Genomic DNA, 18,600 nt, shown 5'->3' with positions numbered 1-18,600 from the left:
GAGAAGCAGCAGAATAGTTTGGGTGTAGCCAGTCTAAGTGGGACCTTAGCCGGCGCCCCATGAGAATCTCGGAATTAAGAGATAATGGTCAACCCATGGTCAATCTCACGGGCCCATCTTGGATAGGGCCTCTTTTGCAGATCGTACCGTTCTCTCCGCCTGACCACTGGAGGCTGGATGGAATGGCGCGACCAGAGTATGTCTGATTCCCTGAGCTGCTAAGAAGGTCTTGAATTGCATGGCCATGAATTGGGGCCCGTTGTCAGAGACCAGGACATCGGGCAGGCTGTGTGTGGAGAAACGTTTCTGTAGTACTTTGATGATCACTTCTGCCATAGTGGAGGTCATCAGGACTAGCTCTAGCCATTTCGAGTAGGCGTCCACAACTACTAGGAATGTCTGGCCATGAACTGGGCCAGCAAAATCAATGTGCATCCTAGACCATGGTGCTTGAGGTCTCTCCCACTCCTTAGCGGGTGCCTCTGGGGGAGCTGGACTCCTGGCACGGTGTGCAGGTATCCACCCATTCTTCGATCTCCCTGTCCATGTTAGGCCACCACATGTAACTCCTGGTCAAAGACTTCATCCTGACAATTCCAGGATGCCCTAAGTGTAAAGCCTCTAATACTGCAACTCACAGTTTGGGTGGAACAACGACCGGTCCCCCCACAGCAAACAGCCATTAATAACAGACAATTCATCTCTCTTACAATAGTACATTTTGAAATCAGATCCAACAGGCCCCTTGGGCCACCCCCTCCACACCCAGTTCAAAATTTGTTTGATGGTGGAGTCTTTTGCAGAGTGGTGGGCAACATCACTAGACGAGATGGGGCCAGTCTCTAAGCAGTCAATCAGAAGGACTGGCATCTTGGCAGTAGGGTCTGCAAGAAGCTCTGGCAGCGGGCAGCGACTCAAAGCATCGGCGTGCCCTAAAGTAGAGCCAGGTCGGTGGATGATACAATAGGTGTAGGCTGCTAGGAAAATAGTCCATCTGGTCATCCGCAGTGATAATGACACAGGAATAGGTTGGTCCCCAGCCAGCAAGCCCAGAAGCAGTTTGTGGTCTGTAATTAGTTCAAAATCACAGCCATAGAGGTACTCATGGAACCTTTTTACACTGGTCACTGCAGCCAAAGCCTCACGGTCCAGCTGGCTGTAGCTTCGCTCGGCAGCGGACAAGGTCCTTGAGTAATAGGCTATGGGAGCCTCAGTTCCATTGGACATGCGGTGGCTGAGGACAGCTCCGATACCAAATGGGGAAATGTCGCAAGTCAACACCAGTGGCAGAGTCTGGCTGTACTGTACCAGGAATGTGTCTGCTGAAAGAAGTCTTTTTACTGCGGCAAATGCGGCAGCCTTGGCTCTGCCCCAGGACCACTTTGCATTCTTTGCCAGGAGATGATGTAAGGGCTCATCAACGGTGGCTTTCTGTTTAAGAAAGACACTGTAGAAATTAAGGAGCCCGAGGAACACATGCAGCTTGGTTTGATTGCGAGGTGTAGGGGCGTCCTGGATTGCTTGCATTTTTTTAGTGGTCGGGTGAATCCCAGAGCCATCAATTAGGTACCCTAAGAATTCAACCCTTTGCATGTTAATTTGGCATTTTTCTTTTTTGAGACGGAGGCCTTTGTCTCGAATTCTGGTCAAAACAGTTCGCAAACGTTTGAAAAGTTGCGCCTCATTTGCAGCCGATACCAAGATGTTGTCAAAATAGGAGACGACTCCTGGAATCCCCTGCAAAAGCCGTTCCATGACGCTTTGGAACAGTCCAGGGGCAATACTAACTCCATATTGCAGGCGGTGACATTTGAATGCACACCTGTGCGTCACAATGGTCTGGGCCTCTGCCGTAGTGCCATCTACAAGCAATTGCTGGTATGCCTGCGCCATGTCCAATTTAGCGAATACTTTGCCAGGGCCTAAAGAATGTAATAAATGCTGTACAATGGGTACAGGGTAAGCATTTTGTTGTAACACTTTATTGATTGTGCATTGTAGTCTGCGCAGATGCGGACAGACCCATCAGATTTGACAGGTGTCACTATAGGGGTCTCCCAGCGTGCATGATCAACCGGCTCTAGGATTCCCTGGCGTACAAGCTTGTCAATTTCCAGATCAATTTTTGGTCAGAGAGCAAAAGGTACTCTCCTGGGTTTTAGCCTTATGGGCTCTATGTTACTTGCGGGATCGTATTCTGCCCCATACATCCCTGCGACCAATCCGCTCGCACAGAGAGGGCCTCCTCCAGGTGCCGTCCACTAGACAGTGTCGGGGGGCGGCGCCTAGGAGTAGAGCCTTCTCTGTGGCGGGCCCAGCCCTGTGGAATGACCTCCCTCCGGATATTAGGAATACCTCTGACCTCCGCTCCTTTCGTATTAAGCTTAAGACCCACCTATTCCAAGCAGCTGGCCTGGCTCAACTTTGATCTAACCATATCGCTCCTGACGGGTTTTTACTGGGTATTTTAATTATATTTAATTATCTAGGGGTTTTTAAATACTGTATTTTAATTGTTTTATTTATCAGCTGACCTCCTCCTTGTGTATGTCTCGATATATGTCTCTGTTATATGTTTGTTTTGTCCACATATTTATTTCATATGTTTCATTGTACGCCGCCCCGAGTCCTTCGGGAGAGGGTGCGGCTAAGAAATAAATATTTATTATTATTATTATTATTATTATTATTATTATTATTATTATTATTATTATTATGTTGGGGTCCAAATTAAAAGAGATTGGAGTCCCCACTTACTTACCCAGACCGGTGCGAAAATGTCCTCGAACTCCTTAAAAATTGCTTCAACGTTCTAGACTTTCAAAGAGTTGATATCGGTCACTTCTAGGCCCAGGGCTTCGAACCAGTCAAGCCCCAGGAGGCTCTGTAGGTCACCACTAACCACTGGCACTGGGAGCTGGCTGCTGTAGTTCTTGAATTGTACCTAGAAAGTGCCCTGGCCCACAATGGGGACCCGGTTCCCCTAGTAATTGTGAGCGCCACAACATACTTGTTGATTGATTCACCTTCCTTTTGGTTGCGAATATTAAATTCGTGCCGGCAGACATGCTTAGACGGCTTGGGAGCATAGTGAGTCCTCAGCATCTGTTGGAGCACTGACCAAGCAAATGATTGTAGCGGCATTGGCTCTGATAGGTCTTTGGCAGTTTCGAACACTTCCTGTCCACAGTAACCGAGGAACATGTTTTTCTTGCGGCCTTCAGAAAGTCCCATGAGATTGTTGGCTTCAAGGAAGCAGTCGAACCTCAGCATATACAAGTCCCAGTGCTTGGTGACTGGGTCATACAGAATCGTTGGGGCATGCATGGCCATTTTGTGTTCTGAGGGAGTTATGAGTTTGCCGCTCAAAAATGGCTGCTTGAAGCTGTGCTGAGCTCTGGGCTGGATTTACTTGCTGGATTTCTACGCTCTTTTTGGTTCACCTAGTTGCCTTCCAATCCCACCTTCATCACCAGTGTTAGATCAGGTAATGGAAAGGCACACAAGGCTAACGGCAACAATAGCTCTTTATTGTAACAGAACAAGTATGTACAATCCAGTGAAGGTTGAGTCTGACAGCAGCCCTTTTATAGGGAGCTGTCAGACCCTTCGACTAATGAGATTAAACCTCTATTCCCACCGGAACAGAGGACCTTGGTGGAAACCATAATAACTGTATTTAGTATCTAACACTTATAACTTATTACTTTCCCGTCACTTTCCTGTTGCTAAGCAGTATTGCCCAAACATGGGTTACCGGTCATGTTGCACTCATCGCAGCTGCAACTTTTTGTTTCAGAAAATCCTTTAAAAAACTTCTCTAATTCCAACCTGAGACCTTCAATATTATATATTATATGATAGTATAGATATTGTTATCTGAAAAATGACCGGGGTTGTGAGGCAGATTAGTTCAGAAAATGGCTGATTCTATGGGTGCATTTGCTACAAAATGGCCACCGTTGGAAATGTGGCTGTTCGCTAAACATCCATAGATGAAAAGACAAATTGGGAAAGTGTCAACCCTTCGGAATGAACCAGACAGGAAACAGGACAAGATGAACTAATTCTGCTTTATTGTAAGGCTACATTCATAGAATATTTCAAGTCTGAAAGGACAAACTGCCTGCTGCATCTTTTAAGTTCTTGATCATGGTGAGCCCTTCCTAATGTGGGAAGGAAAATCTGCTCTGGATTTCAATGGCGAAGGAAAAAAACACACATTGTTGCTACTTGAAGGAGAGAAAATGCATTTCCAAGAGTTAAAGCCCATGGACAGTAGACTACAAAATATGAAACGTTCAGCAACAATATATATAGTATTCTAAATTAGTTTATTAACTGGTTTTCCTCGTTCATTTTTTAGCACTTATTAATCCGTAAAAAGAACTGAATAAATCAAGCAATGATTGAATCTTCCCCTTTAAACTATAAGATTAAGCTTACATAGTAAAAATTACATTTTGTGTGTTTCCTTCCTTCCTTCCTTCCTTCCTTCCTTCCTTCCTTCCTTCCTTCCTTCCTTCCTTCCTTCCTTCCTTCCTTCCTTTCTTCTCCTTACAACTTGAGAATTGACTGACAGGATGCATAGGCTGGGTGTTTGTTTCAAAAGAATAAATGAAAAAAAAACAAAGCTGATTTTTGAAACAACATTTTTTAATATTTCCTCGAGCAGAAAAGTAGTTACTTGGGAAGGAAGGAAGGGAAGGAGGGAGGGAGGAAGGGGGGAAGGAAGGAAAGAAGGAGAAAGGAGAGAGGCAGGGGGATTTCCTCTCAATTAAGCTTTCAGTATCACACATCCCTCTTTGTTTAGGAGGTTTCAGCCAGTTCCTGTAAACGTGAAGGCAGTTGAAGGCCAGGGATCTCTTTTGCAACATTTCCTGGGCATTCAGCTGATTTGGAATAGCCTTTGCGGTAGGGAGAAATGGTTGTCTTGGCTTCCTCTTGTGGAGAAGGAAAAGTGGGGCTAACTTCATGGCTGCTCGAAGGACGATTGGTCACCTGTACCACTGCTTCCTTCTGCTTTGGTGGAGTTTCTGTGACATTAGCTGATGGCTAATAAGACAAAAGATAAAGAAAATGAATAGCCCATATCTGGCTTGTAAATTATGCTTAGTTATTTGGTGAAATGTTCAAGACAGTTGATGTTCATAAATTCTGCTTTCTGGATGCAACAAGGGGAAACCATTCCAGCTGTACTTCCTCCCAGGTAGAGCTTAGCTTTTGTCAGTCTTAGTAGGTAGGTGGACAGGAAACATGTCCAGGAAAGATAATTCTATTTTGTTGTATGGTTAGATGAAGAAAATCATGCAAACATGAAGGTACAAATTGCCCCACTCCTTTACAGCAAAAGAAACTAGGGAGGGTTTCTTTTGAGCCTATTTCTCCATCCATTATGTAACTGCTGGCTATCTGACCATTCCCTAAGAAGCATCTCTTCTTCCCTAAGAAGGAGTCCTGGTGGTGTAATGGTTAAGGTCCAAAATTGCAGGCAAATTCTGATCACAGCCTGGAGTTCAACTCTGATGGAGCTCAAGGTTGACTCAGCCTTCCATCCTTCCGAGACTGGTAAAATAAGGAGCCAAGTAACTGGGGAAAATATACAAATTATGTTTTCACTGTAAACTGCCCAGAGATGATGGCAAGCAAGATGGGATGAAATATAAGCCTAAATTGCTGTTTCTCAAGGTGTTTTGCAGATACATTTAAAATTATCTATAAACTTCTTTCTCTGCTTATTTAATTGGGAACGGGGATCTCTATCTATCTATCTATCTATCTATCTATCTATCTATCTATCTATCTATCTATCTATCTATCTATCTATCTATCTATCTATCTATGTATCATCTATAAATATATATATATAGGATAACAAATACCCAAAGAGTTATCCAATAGTGGAACCCAAACTACATCATTCCAGAGGCTTCAGGCAGAATTTTAAATCAAAATATAATAGGCGTCATTATTAAAATAATAGCATCTAACAAAAACCTTATAAGCAGATCATCACCTGCCTGCTTAATCAAGCCAGGTAGTCATTTATTGAATTATTATTTTACTAAGAAATCTATTGGTTTGCTGGGTGAAGTCCAGCCATGTGTTTTAAAAAGTAAACTATGTTCAACCACCCAGAAATAAATATTTTCTGCAGATGATAGCTGTCCGAGGAACTTACCAGATGTGGAAAAAAATCACATTCTACAGAGATATCTTTGAGAAGTTTTACCCCTCTGTCTATCACAGAACCCTTGCATAGGCCTGCCGCCTAAAACAAAAGAGAAAGGTTTCATCAACAAAAAAATTAACCTCCTCAGAGTTTGGAGCATACAATGGGATAGCAGTAGATGTGGTTTATCAGATGTTCTGTGTCAAAGGGCCTTCCCCATTGCTCCCTGTGGTTGGCATGCCATTTCTCCTCCTCAGAATGAGAATTTCTGCGGTCCCATTAGAATTGATGGAGCCTCCAGGGGAAAGCTGTATTCCTCTGCTATGCTTCTTAGAATTTTGAATTCTTTTTTTTCAGAGTCATCCAATTATTCTATGGATTACTTGAAGCAAATTTTCCCATAATAGGAAATGTAGTTTGGTGTTCTAGGTATTAATTTTGCTATCTTAGTGATTATATTCCTATAATTACTGTATTTTTCAGAGTATAAGACATACCATTTTCCCCTCAAAAAAGAAGGTGAAAATCTGGGTGCATCTTATATACTGAATACAGCATTGGCCTCCTGAAACCCCGCCCCCTTTGCAAAAATGACTGTGCATAGCCTTTAGGAGGCTTCCAGAGTGCCCCTGGGGTCTGGGGAGGGCAAACAGTAGTGAAAAACAGGCCCCAGGGGCACTCTATAAGCCTCCTAAAGGCTATGCATGCCCTCCCCCCCCTTTTTTTTTACAAAAAACGGGCCCATTCTTTGCTCATTTTTGCCCTTACCCAGCCCCCAGGAACACTCTACAAGCCTCCTAAAGGCTATGCTGCCCCCATTTTTGCAAAAAATGGGCCATTTTTGGAAGGTCTGCAGAGTGCAAAAAACTTTTTTTAAAAAATTTGCCTCTTCAAAATCTTGGTGCATCTCATACTCCAGTGCGTCTTATATTCCGAAAAATATGGTATTTTCTCTGGAAAGTGAAAACTAACCTTATGGTTGATGGGTTGGCTTGGAAAATAATGAATTACTAAGCTTGAATTCTAATGGGAACAGCCTTCAGGGAACCGGTTCGGGGGCATGGCCAGCCTGCTGTCCCTACCGGTTTGGTGACCCGGTTGCAATTTCCACTACCGGTTCGCCTGAACCGGTGCAAACTAGTAGCAACCCACTTCTGATTTTATGCTACCTCTCCATTTCTGGAAGATGGATATATAGACTATGTTCTCAGATTGAATGATAAAAGCATGGTCTAAAAGTAGGTTTAGACATTGGCCTCTTCTAGGGCTTCAGTATTGATCTTTATTATTTGCTTGCTTGTTTGTTTATTTATTTTATTCATTTGCTGCCCATCTCAGTGTCCCCAATGACTCTGTTGGCATACAATAGAAAAAAAAACCATAGGTATAAAAACATTAAAAACTTTATAATCAAGATTAGCAACAATGAAATAATAGTTAAACCAAAAGCACCAGTGATACCGCCTCGAGTCCCCTTGGGGAGAGGGAGCGGTTTATAAATCTAAATAAAGTAAAGTAAAAGTAAGTAAGATACAAGGGTGGAATTTTGCCTCTCACTCCATGCCCCCAATATTTCCACTTTTTACATTTAAATGGATTCATTATATCTAATGTTAGCATCTGCCTCCCACTTGTTCCTCATTGAAAATAGTTTGCTTCATTCAGAATGCTAGAAACAGGTAAAAAAAAAAAAACAGTGCCTACTGTATGTTCACAGAAGAATTTATGTCCAAACTCATGAGTTTTTGTGGGTGTTTTCCTTTCTTACCATTTTGTGTCCTCTGAGGTTTTAAGAACGTAGAGGCCACTACTGGAGTGCAGAGAGAGAGACAGAGAAAGCAACTGGAAGGTACAGGAGCTGAATGTTGGTGGAAAGAGGAAGGGAGTTGAATTTGAGAGCTGAAGGAGAAGCCAGTGGTGTATGGAAAAAATTGAGAAAGACTGACAGATGAAGAAGGAAATAAGAATAAGACAGCAAACAACAGCAATGGCACCCGATAGTCAGGGGTGGGCTTCAAAAATTTTAGCAAGGGGTTCTCTGCCTGATTTCTGGGTGGGCATGGCCTAGTCGGCCTCCTGCATCATGGCAGGGGGGGGCATTTTTACCCTCCATGGGCTCTGGAGGATTTCCTTGAGCCTCCGGAAGGGTGAAACAGCCTCTCCAGGCTTCGGAGGCCCTCTGGAGGCTGGCAACGGCTCCGTTTCTGGCCTTCCTGAACTTCCGGTAGGCCTATCTTTTGCCTTCTCCGAGCCTCCGTGCGCATCCTGCACTTACCTGCATCCAAAACGGGCCCCGTGGGGACTCTTGGGAGGGAGGGGGTGGGTGGGTAGGGCCAAGCAGGAGTGGGATTTGGGGGTCCTCTGAACTGCACAGAATCTTAGCTAGAGGTTCTTCCTAACCCTTGAAAACCCCCAGCAGCCCACCCTTGCCTATAATAGCACCTTATTGATATTGGGGCAGGGGTGGGATCCTATCAGTTTAACAACCAGTTCGTTGTGTGTGCTGCACGTGTGTGCGCAGTTCAGGGAATACTCGCCTTCTGGATTGCTTCTTGGGAAGGAAAACAGCTGAGTGTCAATACAGTCTGCCATACGACTCAGCTGAGAAGATAAAGGTAGGCAAAGCGGAGGGGCGGGCCCACTTCCTTGTGGGAGTCAACTGTATCACTCCTAGCTGATCGTTGGAGCTACCGGTTCGGGCGAACCAGTCTGAACTGGTAGAATCTCACCCCTGTATTGTGGGGAGTGGGTGGGAATAATATAGAACCAAGTGTAGCTTGAAAGAAAATTAAGTCCTATGTAAAGAATGGTATTTGAAATCCCTAAAGGACAGTGGTGGGTTTCAAAAATTTTTAGAACCTCTTCTGTAGGTGTGGCCTGCTTTGTGGGAGTGGCTTGCTGGCCATGTGACTGGGTGGGAGTGGCTTGCAGGCCATGTGACTGGGTGGGAGTGGCTTGTCAGCCATGTGACCGGGTGGGAGTGGTTTGGCGCTTAGCAACCGAAATGTTGGCTCAGGAACTCTGGCATTGAAGTGTGCAAGTCTTAAAGCTGTCAAGTTATAAGACCCTTGCACGCCTAACCTTTTAGAAAAAAAACCCCAGGGGTGTTCAAACTTGACAGCTTTAAGCTTTGTGGACTTCAGCTCCCAGAATTCCTCCTCTCGCTCTTCATCTTGATGATGTGTGGACGGGTGAGGGGAGGGAGCTGGAACCGGTTCTAAAGGGCACTGTAGATTTGTGGAACCTCTTCTATAGAAGAGTTTAGAACTGGCAGGAACCCACCCCTGCTAAAGGAGAAAGAGAAAGAATGGTGCTATCTTGACTGCTAAGGAAGGTGGGTGATTAAGAACACCACAGAATGGTGAAATTTGTAATCTTGTGGAGTACTATAAATGATATCCTTATCACTTATAAATTTAGCATAACACATCTATAGGTGTTTCAATTTGCATATTATGCACTTCATATATTAGGGATGCATTGTTTGTATAATTAATATACACAGCATTGGGGCTTCGCATTGGAGGTGGTTGAGAGATCGCATCTCCCCCCCCCTGTTCATCTACTCCCTCCCTGCCCATCTTTTAGTTAAGGTATTTATATCTTCATAATATTTTATTTGTTCTGTCTACATGTTTGTTTGTTTTTACTTTTCGTCCTTTTAATATTGTGAGCCACCCAAAGTTACCCTGTGGTAAAATAGGTGGCCAATAAATTTAACAAATAAATAACTGAGTGAATGAATGAATCAATCAATGAATGAATTCAGCATTCCACAGTGCAATGGCCAAATTAATAACTATTGCATGGCATAATGCGATGGTTTGATTTATGGAAGAAACGAAGATAATAATTGCTGGATTCTCACAGGTTATCTCATCCCATTTTAGGCCAGTCTAAATGTTGTCTTAATACAACCACTGAATCTAGCAGACACTGATGAATAAGGGACAAAATACGAGCAGTAGAAAATGTTCTTCAGAAGAGACACTTTGAGACAGATATCAATTTAGTTTTTTTTTTTCAAGACTGTGAATACTTACTGCAGTTTCAGATGGGAGGAGAGGGCATTGAGTGATGTCAGACACAGGTGTACCTTTATGACAAGAAGTCTCCTGGATGATGAATTCCACAGTCTTAGAAATACCAGAAACCACCTGTAGAGGAAGGATACCGTAAAATCCCCATTTCCTCCTGATCAGCTGGGACTCGGGAGGCAGAGAATAGATGGGGTGGGGCCAGTCAGAGGTGGTATTTACCAGTTCTCCGAACTACCCAAAATTTCCGCTACTGGTTCTCCAGAACTGGTCAGAATCTGCTGAATACCACCCCGCTAGAAGCCCTCCAGAGAGTCCCCATGATTCTTAGCACCAGGAGAATTGGAGTACTGGTAGGGCATTGTCTGATGTTCTCAAGAAGAGGACACAAACATATTCAGTAATCAAATTGAATATAACATCATAGAAAGGTCAAAATCAATCCTATGTTGGAAACCCTCTGGCTGATAAAAATTAAAGTCTTCTTTAATTCGATTTCTGCGGAGTTTGAGAATCTGTCTCTACACTTTCTTTGGCAATAATGTAGAAATCAACTAGCCCAGCAATGGCGAACCTTTTTTTGGGTCACGTGCCATAAGTGGGGGAGCGCAAAATGCAATATTCAACCCCCCCAGTGCGCATGCGCGCACTACAAGTGCAACTCCCGCCCATTTTTGCATGCTTTTTCCCCTCCCCAGGCTCCAGAGGCTTTATAGGAGCATGGGGAGGGTGAAAAATGGCTTTAAAAAAGGGTGAACTCAGGTGGCCAGTGCGTGCCCTGACAAATGGCTCCAAGTGCCATCTGTGGCATGCGTGCCATAGGTTTGCCATCACTGAACTAGCCTTTTCTGGAATTATTCCTGTTATTATTTTCAATGTCTACATTTCACCTAAACCCTGGGTTTTACAGCAGTTTCTATACAAATCAAGGATACAGCATAGATCAAAATAGAACTGGAAGGAACCTTGGATGTCCTCTAGTCCAACCCCCTGCTCAAGCAGGAGTCCTTATAGCATTTCAGACAAGTGATTGTCCAGTCTCTTCTTAAAAACCTCCAGTGATGAAGCATCCACAACCTCTGATGGCAAGCTGTTCCATGTTTAGGAAGTTTCTCCCTAATTCCGGGTTGCTCCTCTCCTTGATTAGTTTCCATCCGTTGTTTCTTGTCCTGCCCTCTGGTGCTTTGGAAAATGTGTTGACCCTTTCCTCTTTGTGGCAGCCCCTCAAATACTGGAATACTGCTACCATATCACCCATCCCCCATCCATCACCCATTTCCTCCCACTTATAACTGCAGGACTGTAACTTTGTTGCTTGTATCCTTATGATTTATATTGATATTGATTGTTTTCTGATTGCTTATTTGTACCCTGTGACTATCCTTAAGTGTTGTACCTTATGATTCTTGATGAATGAATCTTGTCTTTTTATGTACACTGAGAGCATCTGCACCAAAGACAAATTCCTTGTGTGTCCAATCACACTTGGCCAATAAAGAATTCTATCCTATCCTATCCTATCCTATCCTATCCTATCCTATCCTATCCTATCCTATCCTATCCTATCCTATCCTATCCTATCCTATCCTATCCTATCCTATCCTATCCTATCCTATGTTCCCACTACTCCTTCTTTTGTCTAAACCAGCCAAACCCAAATTCTGCATGTTTTTATATGATTTAGTCATATGTTTTAATCTCAAATTCTTTAATCTTCTTAATTGCTCTTCTTTGCACTTTTTCCAAAGTCTTAACATCTTTTTTCTAATGTGGTGACCAAAACTGGAAGCGGTATGCAGTAACTAGATGGTCTTATTAAGGCTTTATAAAGTGATACTAATACTTCATGTGATTTTGATTCTATGCCTTTGTTTATGTAAACAAGGATTGTATTAGCTTTTTTGGCTGTTTAAGTGATCATTCAATAGGACTCCAAGGTCCCTCTCTCAGTTACGGTTTTTGAGCCAGGCTTCACCTGATCTGTATTTATACCTTTGGTTTTCCTTGCCCGGGTGTAAAAACCTTGCTTCCCCTCTCCCTCCCAATTAAATTTCATTTTGTTGGATAGGGCCCATTGCTCAAGTCCCTCATGATCTTTTTGGATCCTGAGCTTGTCTTCTGGGTCACCTGCAAATTTGATGAGCCCCCCTTTGGGTCCCTCATCTGAGTCATTTATGAAGGCATTGAAGAGTACTGGGCCTAAGGTGGAACAGCATCAACTTTCTTGCTCAAAAATATTTCATCTCAGCTTTACCTGTGAACTTGCTTTGGTGACCTCAATGATGGCAAAATAATGAATGTGATTTGTTTCCGCATTGAATTTGGCCAGGGTGTCCTTTGCTGCTTGCTGAATATCATCTTCAGAAGGATCTTGGCGAACTGGACAGCCAGGGCAAGGAGGACGAGAATCTTGGGGGGGAGGGGAGAGAATATCATTTGAAAAGGTGAGACAAGGAGTTTGAATACGAGCTTGTACATTTAAATCAAGAAGCTTCGATCAGCTTGAAAATTGAGCTTCCCTCTCAAACCTGTATCTCCTCAGGGTCATAGTAGTTTAGCCACCTGACAATGCAGTCAACAGCAGGGAACCTGTGAAGTCTGTCATTGTGAGTGGGAACAAATCTGAAGGCAGAAAGCAGTAGAAGAGAATATCTATAGCTCAGGAGTCCTTGGTGCTCTCTGAGCTTTGATAGTTTTGCTTGTAGATGATTCATTACCCAAAACCTCCTCTGGCTCATTGTACCAACCAGCATCACACTAGAATCCCCAAATAATATACAATACAATACAATACAATACAATACAATACAATACAATACAATACAATACAATACAATACAATACAATACAATACAATAGTAGAGTTGGAAGGGACCTTGGAGGTCTTCTAGTCCAACCCCCTGCCTAGGCAGGAAACCCTATACCATTTCAGACAAATGGCTATCCAACATCTTCTTAAAGACTTCCAGTGTTGGGGCATTCACAACTTCTGGAGACAATTTCTGTTCCACTGATTAATTGTTCTAACTGTCAGGAAGTTTCCCCTCGGTTCTAAGTTGCTTCTCTCCTTGATTAGTTTCTACCCATTGCTTCTTGTTCTGCCCTCAGATGCCTTGGAGAATAGTTTGACTCCCTCTTCTTTGTGGCAACCCCTGAGATATTGGAACACTGCTATCATGTCTCCCCTAGTCCTTCTTTCTCTTAAGCTAGACATACCCAGTTCCTGCAACCATTCTTCATATGTTTTAGTCTCCAGTCCCCTAATCATCTTTGTTGCTCTTCTCTGCATTCTTTCTAGAGTCTCAACATCTTTTTTACATCATGGTGACCAAAACTGAATGCAGTATTCCAAGTGTGGCTTTACCAAGGCATTATAAAGTGGTATCAACACTTCATGTGATCTTGATTCTATCCCTCTGTTGATTCAGCCTAGAACTGTGTTGGCTTTTTGGCAGCTGCTGCACACGTCTGGCTCCTATTTAAATGGTTGTCCACTAGGACTCCAAGATCCCTTTCACAGTTACTACTACTGAGGAAGGTATCACCTATACTGTACCTGTGCATTCCATTTTTGTTGCCTAAATGTAGAACCTTACTCTTTTCACCATTGAATTTCATTTTATTAGATAGTGCCCAATGTTCAAGTTTGTCAAGATCCTTCTGTATCTTAAGCCTGTCTTCTGGAGTGTTGGCTATTCCTGCCAGCTTGGTGTCATCTGCAAATTTGATGAGTTCCCCATTTATTCCCTCATCCAAATCATTGATGAAGATGTTGAAGAGTACTGGGCCTAAAACAGAGCCTTGGGGTACTCCACTGCATCCCTCCCTCCATGTAGATGTAGTTCCATTGAGGACTACACATTGAGTGCGGTTGGTCAGCCAGTTACGAATCCATCTGGTGGTGATGCTGTCTAACTCACATTCTTCAACTTTATCTAGTAGTAGGTTATGGTCTACCTTATCAAAAGCCTTACTGAAGTCCAAGTAAACTATATCGACGGCATTCCTCTGGTCCACTAATTTTGTCACATTATCAAAGAATGCAATAAGATTAGTCTGGCATGATCTCAAGTTGGATCTTTTTTCTTTCATTCATTCATGCCTGGTTTTTGGAGACAGCCTGGACAACTCCATGCAATTTATTTGGCAAGATTTTTCAGAAGTAGTTAGCCATGGCCTCCTTCCTAGGTTTCGAGAAAAAATGACTTGCCCATGGTCACTGCTGGGTTCGTGCCCCAAAGGGGACTAGAAATCATGGGCTCCCAGTTTCTAGCCTGATTCACTACATCAAACTAGCTCTTAATCTGGATTACTTTTTCTTTCATGGTAGAATCGGAGTCTACGATGTAGTAACATCCGATGAATGAATATGTCAAGACCAGGGATGGGTTGCTGCCGGCATTACTGCCAATTTGGTGCGTGCAAACATTTTGCTCTGCGCACGTGTGCATTTGCACATAAATAGGTCTGGCCAAGCGCAAAACGTTAAAAAAGTTTTAAAAATGTGCAATTAAAATTCTTCTGCGCATGCGCAGAATCAAAAATCAAGATGGTGGATCCATAGGAGAATTGGTTCGGAGGCATGGAAGGCCTGGGTCACTGCCGGTTCCAGCAATCCAGGCTGCCAAACTACTACAAGTTCTCTCGAACCGGTCGGAACCAGTCCGGACCGGTCGGAACCCACCACTGGTCAAGACTGAAGTAACTTTTATTCATTAAGGCCTGATGAAGGAGATGCCTCTTCATCCAAAGTTCAAACCACATTTGCAACAACTTCCAGCTCACACAACCCACTCTCTAACTTGGCACAGTCAGCAACGTTGCTAAAGCTTGAACCATTCACCAATTGCCTGTCGTCGTTCTCGTTACTGAACTGCGAACGAATCAAGTGGGGTATTTTAGGGAACAGACTGAGGCACAAACTAGTAACGGTTCTTTAACCTAACTAAGCAATAAGAGCATATAATATAGTTGCTTAGCAATTTTTCCTTGTTTCTCAAGGTTTATTCTTCTTCCAAACATTTGTACTCATAAATTTATCATGGAAGGTCAGTTTAGGAAGCTACAATATGACACAAGAGACCAAAATAACCTTCAGTGAGAAATAACTTGTCATAATGTACATTTCAACAATAGCCCTTGAGATATCAGCAGCGGCTGCACCTCTTCTATGCTGACAATCACAAAATGCATCATGAATTGGTATCATTTGGGTCTGAGTGGCAGGAAAAAAATCTGAACTCTGTATTTTTTAATTTTATAGCTGCAAATAAAAATTTGCTGAGAAATTCAGAGGTAGGGAGTAGAAAATAATATTCTGTACTAATCAAAATGCTGGCAGAAAATGAACACAGAAAAAAAAGTTTGTGAAAAATGTACAAATGAGCAACCAAAATATACAGAAAATGAAATTGGGACAAACTGCATTCGTGGTTGAGAAATAGAGCAAACTTAGACTACAGGTGTAGTCTAAGATACTTTGAAGAATGGGACAAGGCTTTAAAGTTTAATGTTGGTGCTTCTGTATCTATCAAAATTTTACATGACTTTGAGAAGATCTGTAAAACTGCAATTGTATGATACTGTATATGTGCTCAGATAGATATATTGAGTAAACCTCAATGCAGCAAACATGGAAAATACTTACGAGGGCGTAAAACGCAGTTATCACTGTATAAGACTGAATCATTTGTTTTCCTGTTGAATTTCATTATTATTTCGCAATGGCCAAAGACCTGGAACAAAATGAAATAGTGTGTTAGTGCTACCCATTTCTTTTACCAATGATTCCATGACATATAATCAAAAGCTGAATCTTTCCCACCTCTTAGGCACAGGTTTACTTTCCTTCCATGTTTTCCACGTCTCTACAGCTCCTACATTTCTTCTTGTGATTTTGTATAACACCACTGTCTGTTTTTTTGTACTGCAGAATATATTAGGAGTTACTAGGAAGTGCTCATTTGTGCAGCACAGATGATCGATCCAGCAGACGTGATCTCGGTTCCACCTGATCTACTTCCTGCTTTAGACCAAACTTGAAAGGCCAAAGGCCAAAGGTATTCGCTCAGAAAGTTAGTATACTTTTAGGAGGCAGTGACGTGCGGTGATGTTTATGACTGGTGAGGCTGGTGACATCATTAAACCGCATGGTTGCTCCGATCGCACGGGCGCAGCCCAAACGGAGAAGTTTCTTTTCTCAGAAATGTCAGAAAGGGACAGACAGGCTGCCGCAGCTCCACTGAAAAGACATTTCTGAGAAGAGAAACTTCTCCTTTCTCTTCCTTCCCCCCCTTCTAGCACTGACGTTGTTACCTAGGCATTTTTTGCATCGGGCGAGCCCAGGATCCTTGCAAGGGGAATGGGAAAATGTGTGCAGGCGGCTCCTCAGCAGCGCACAGCCTCAGATTAGCGCAGCCATGATTCCCTTCCCCTGCACACGTGGTCCCATTCTCCTCCTTCCTAAATCAACATGAAGGGGACCGCGGCTGCGCTGATTGAGGCTGGAACTGAGGAGCCACCTGCACGCGTGGTCCCATTCCCCTTGCAAGGATCGTGGTCTCACCAGATGCAAAAAGTGCCTAGGTAAAATCATCAGTGCTAGAAGGGAATGGGCAGGGAGAAGGAGGAGAAAGAAGTTTCTCTTCTCAGAAATGTCAGAAAGAGGCAGGCAGGCTGCCGCAGCTCCACTGAAAAGACTTTTCTGAGAAGAGAAACTTCTCCTTTCTCCTCCTTCCCCCCCCCCTTCTAGCACTGACGTTACCTAGGCATTTTTTGCATCGGGCGAGCCCGGGCTCCTTGCAAGGAGAATGGGAAAACGTGTGCAGGCGGCTCCTCAGCACACAGCCTCAATAAGCGCAGTCGCAGTCCCCTTCATGTTGGTTTACGAAGGAGGAGAATGGGACCACGTGTGCAGGGGAAGGGGATCGCGGCTGTGCTAATCTGAGGCTGTGCGCTGAGGAGCCGCCTGCACACATTGTCCCATTCCCCTTGCAAGGATCCCAGGCTCACCCGATGCAAAAAATGGCGAGATCGGCATACTTGGGGCTGCTGCTGAGATGTCCAGGGAGGCTAAACCAAGCCGCGCGCCTCTCCCAGCCACTTTCGTGGCTTCCCGGAGTATTTTTTAAAAATTTTTAAAAAATTTTCTGCCTCCCCTGCTTCCCCTGACTGCACGTCACTGTTAGGAGGCTTCAGAGAGGTGGAAAAGCAGCAGAAAAGGCTAAGAAGAATGCTCATAAGTCCTAAATTAAGAAATTGAAGGTGATGTGAATGTTTTGTTTGACAAAGGACTGGAGGGGAGGGGGCAAGGATCACTTTGGTACCTAAAAGGGGGACATTTTCTGTAGAAGAAGGCCAAGACGTGGTTCCTCTCCTTCAATTGTGCAGACATGGAACAACCAGTTTAAGTTGGTTAAGTGGGAACTATCATGGACACAAAGATGCCAAGGAAGAAATGTCAACATGGGAGAAGTGGTGAAGGCTATTGTGAAGAGAAGGTTTGTTACCACATGGCAAGTGAGTGGAGTTACTCCCTCGGCCACCTGTGCAAACCAGTTGAAAACCCAGATCTGATTTCTTTCTGAACCTTATTGGGAGTCCTTTAAATTAGATCAATTACTTACTGTCTCATGTGGCTTTCTAAATTCGCATTCTCTCCATGGTTTCCTGCTCCGCACATGGCATTTGGTTTCTAGCACATCCAAAATAAGATCGAAAGCAGACTCATCACCCTATTATGGACAAAGGAAAACTCTTAAAAGGGCAAGATAGGTCGTTAATCAACTTGAACACGTTAGATGAAAATAAATTAATCTTCAAATCAACATTCAAAAAAACAACAACAACAACAGGAGATAATCTAATTTTCACTTGATATGAAGAAACCAATTGCGCTCACAGATAAATCCAGCAGCTTCCTTAAAAGGGACAAGGATGTCCAGTGCATTTCAATTATTTACTTACTATATATATACATGCCCCCCAGTGGTGGGTGGCAGGCAGTACGCCCCAGTACGGGCATACTGGTTCCTACCGGGAGCACTGGGTACCGTTCCGGTACAGTGCTCTGGAGGGCCCACCCACCCACCTGCCCTCCTTACTTGTATTTGAGCTCTTTGGTGCTTCTACGCATGGAGCCTACGGCGCCTGCGCGATGCTCCGCCAAGCAGCTGGAGCATCACGGAGGCATCGCAGAGTGTTGCAGGAGGTAAGGACACATGCTCATGCTGCTTGTGTTTGCACGTGTGCTGTGCGCATTCATGTGGTGGATGCCGGGGCCCGTTGCACTGTACCGGTTGCAACGTGATCTGGAATCCATCACTGATGTCCCCCATCTTACTTTCAAAGTAATGGAAGCATAGTTGTGGTGATCTTGTGATGCAAGACTCA

At 43.7% G+C, this 18,600-nt stretch overlaps 1 protein-coding gene across 1 annotated transcript in view; it reads right to left on the bottom strand.

Moving 5' to 3' along the window:
* Nucleotides 1–4,635: 4,635 nt before the first annotated feature.
* LOC309392432 (fetuin-B-like) overlaps nt 4,636–18,600 on the bottom strand; it is a 33,989-nt gene continuing 20,024 nt past the window's right edge. The window contains exons 2-7 of the mRNA XM_081953640.1: nt 17,835–17,942; nt 15,857–15,944; nt 12,464–12,618; nt 10,216–10,329; nt 6,182–6,271; nt 4,636–5,055 (exon numbers count right to left, since the gene is read on the bottom strand). Coding sequence (XP_081809766.1) covers nt 4,810–5,055; nt 6,182–6,271; nt 10,216–10,329; nt 12,464–12,618; nt 15,857–15,944; nt 17,835–17,942 — 801 coding nt within the window. The 3' untranslated portion in view covers nt 4,636–4,809. The remainder of the gene's footprint in view (nt 5,056–6,181; nt 6,272–10,215; nt 10,330–12,463; nt 12,619–15,856; nt 15,945–17,834; nt 17,943–18,600) is intronic.

Source organism: Natrix helvetica, assembly GCF_964273705.1.
Source record: "Natrix helvetica genome assembly, chromosome: 5".
Taxonomy (NCBI): domain Eukaryota; kingdom Metazoa; phylum Chordata; class Lepidosauria; order Squamata; family Natricidae; genus Natrix; species Natrix helvetica.
This window is presented reverse-complemented; position numbering and strand designations above follow the sequence as displayed.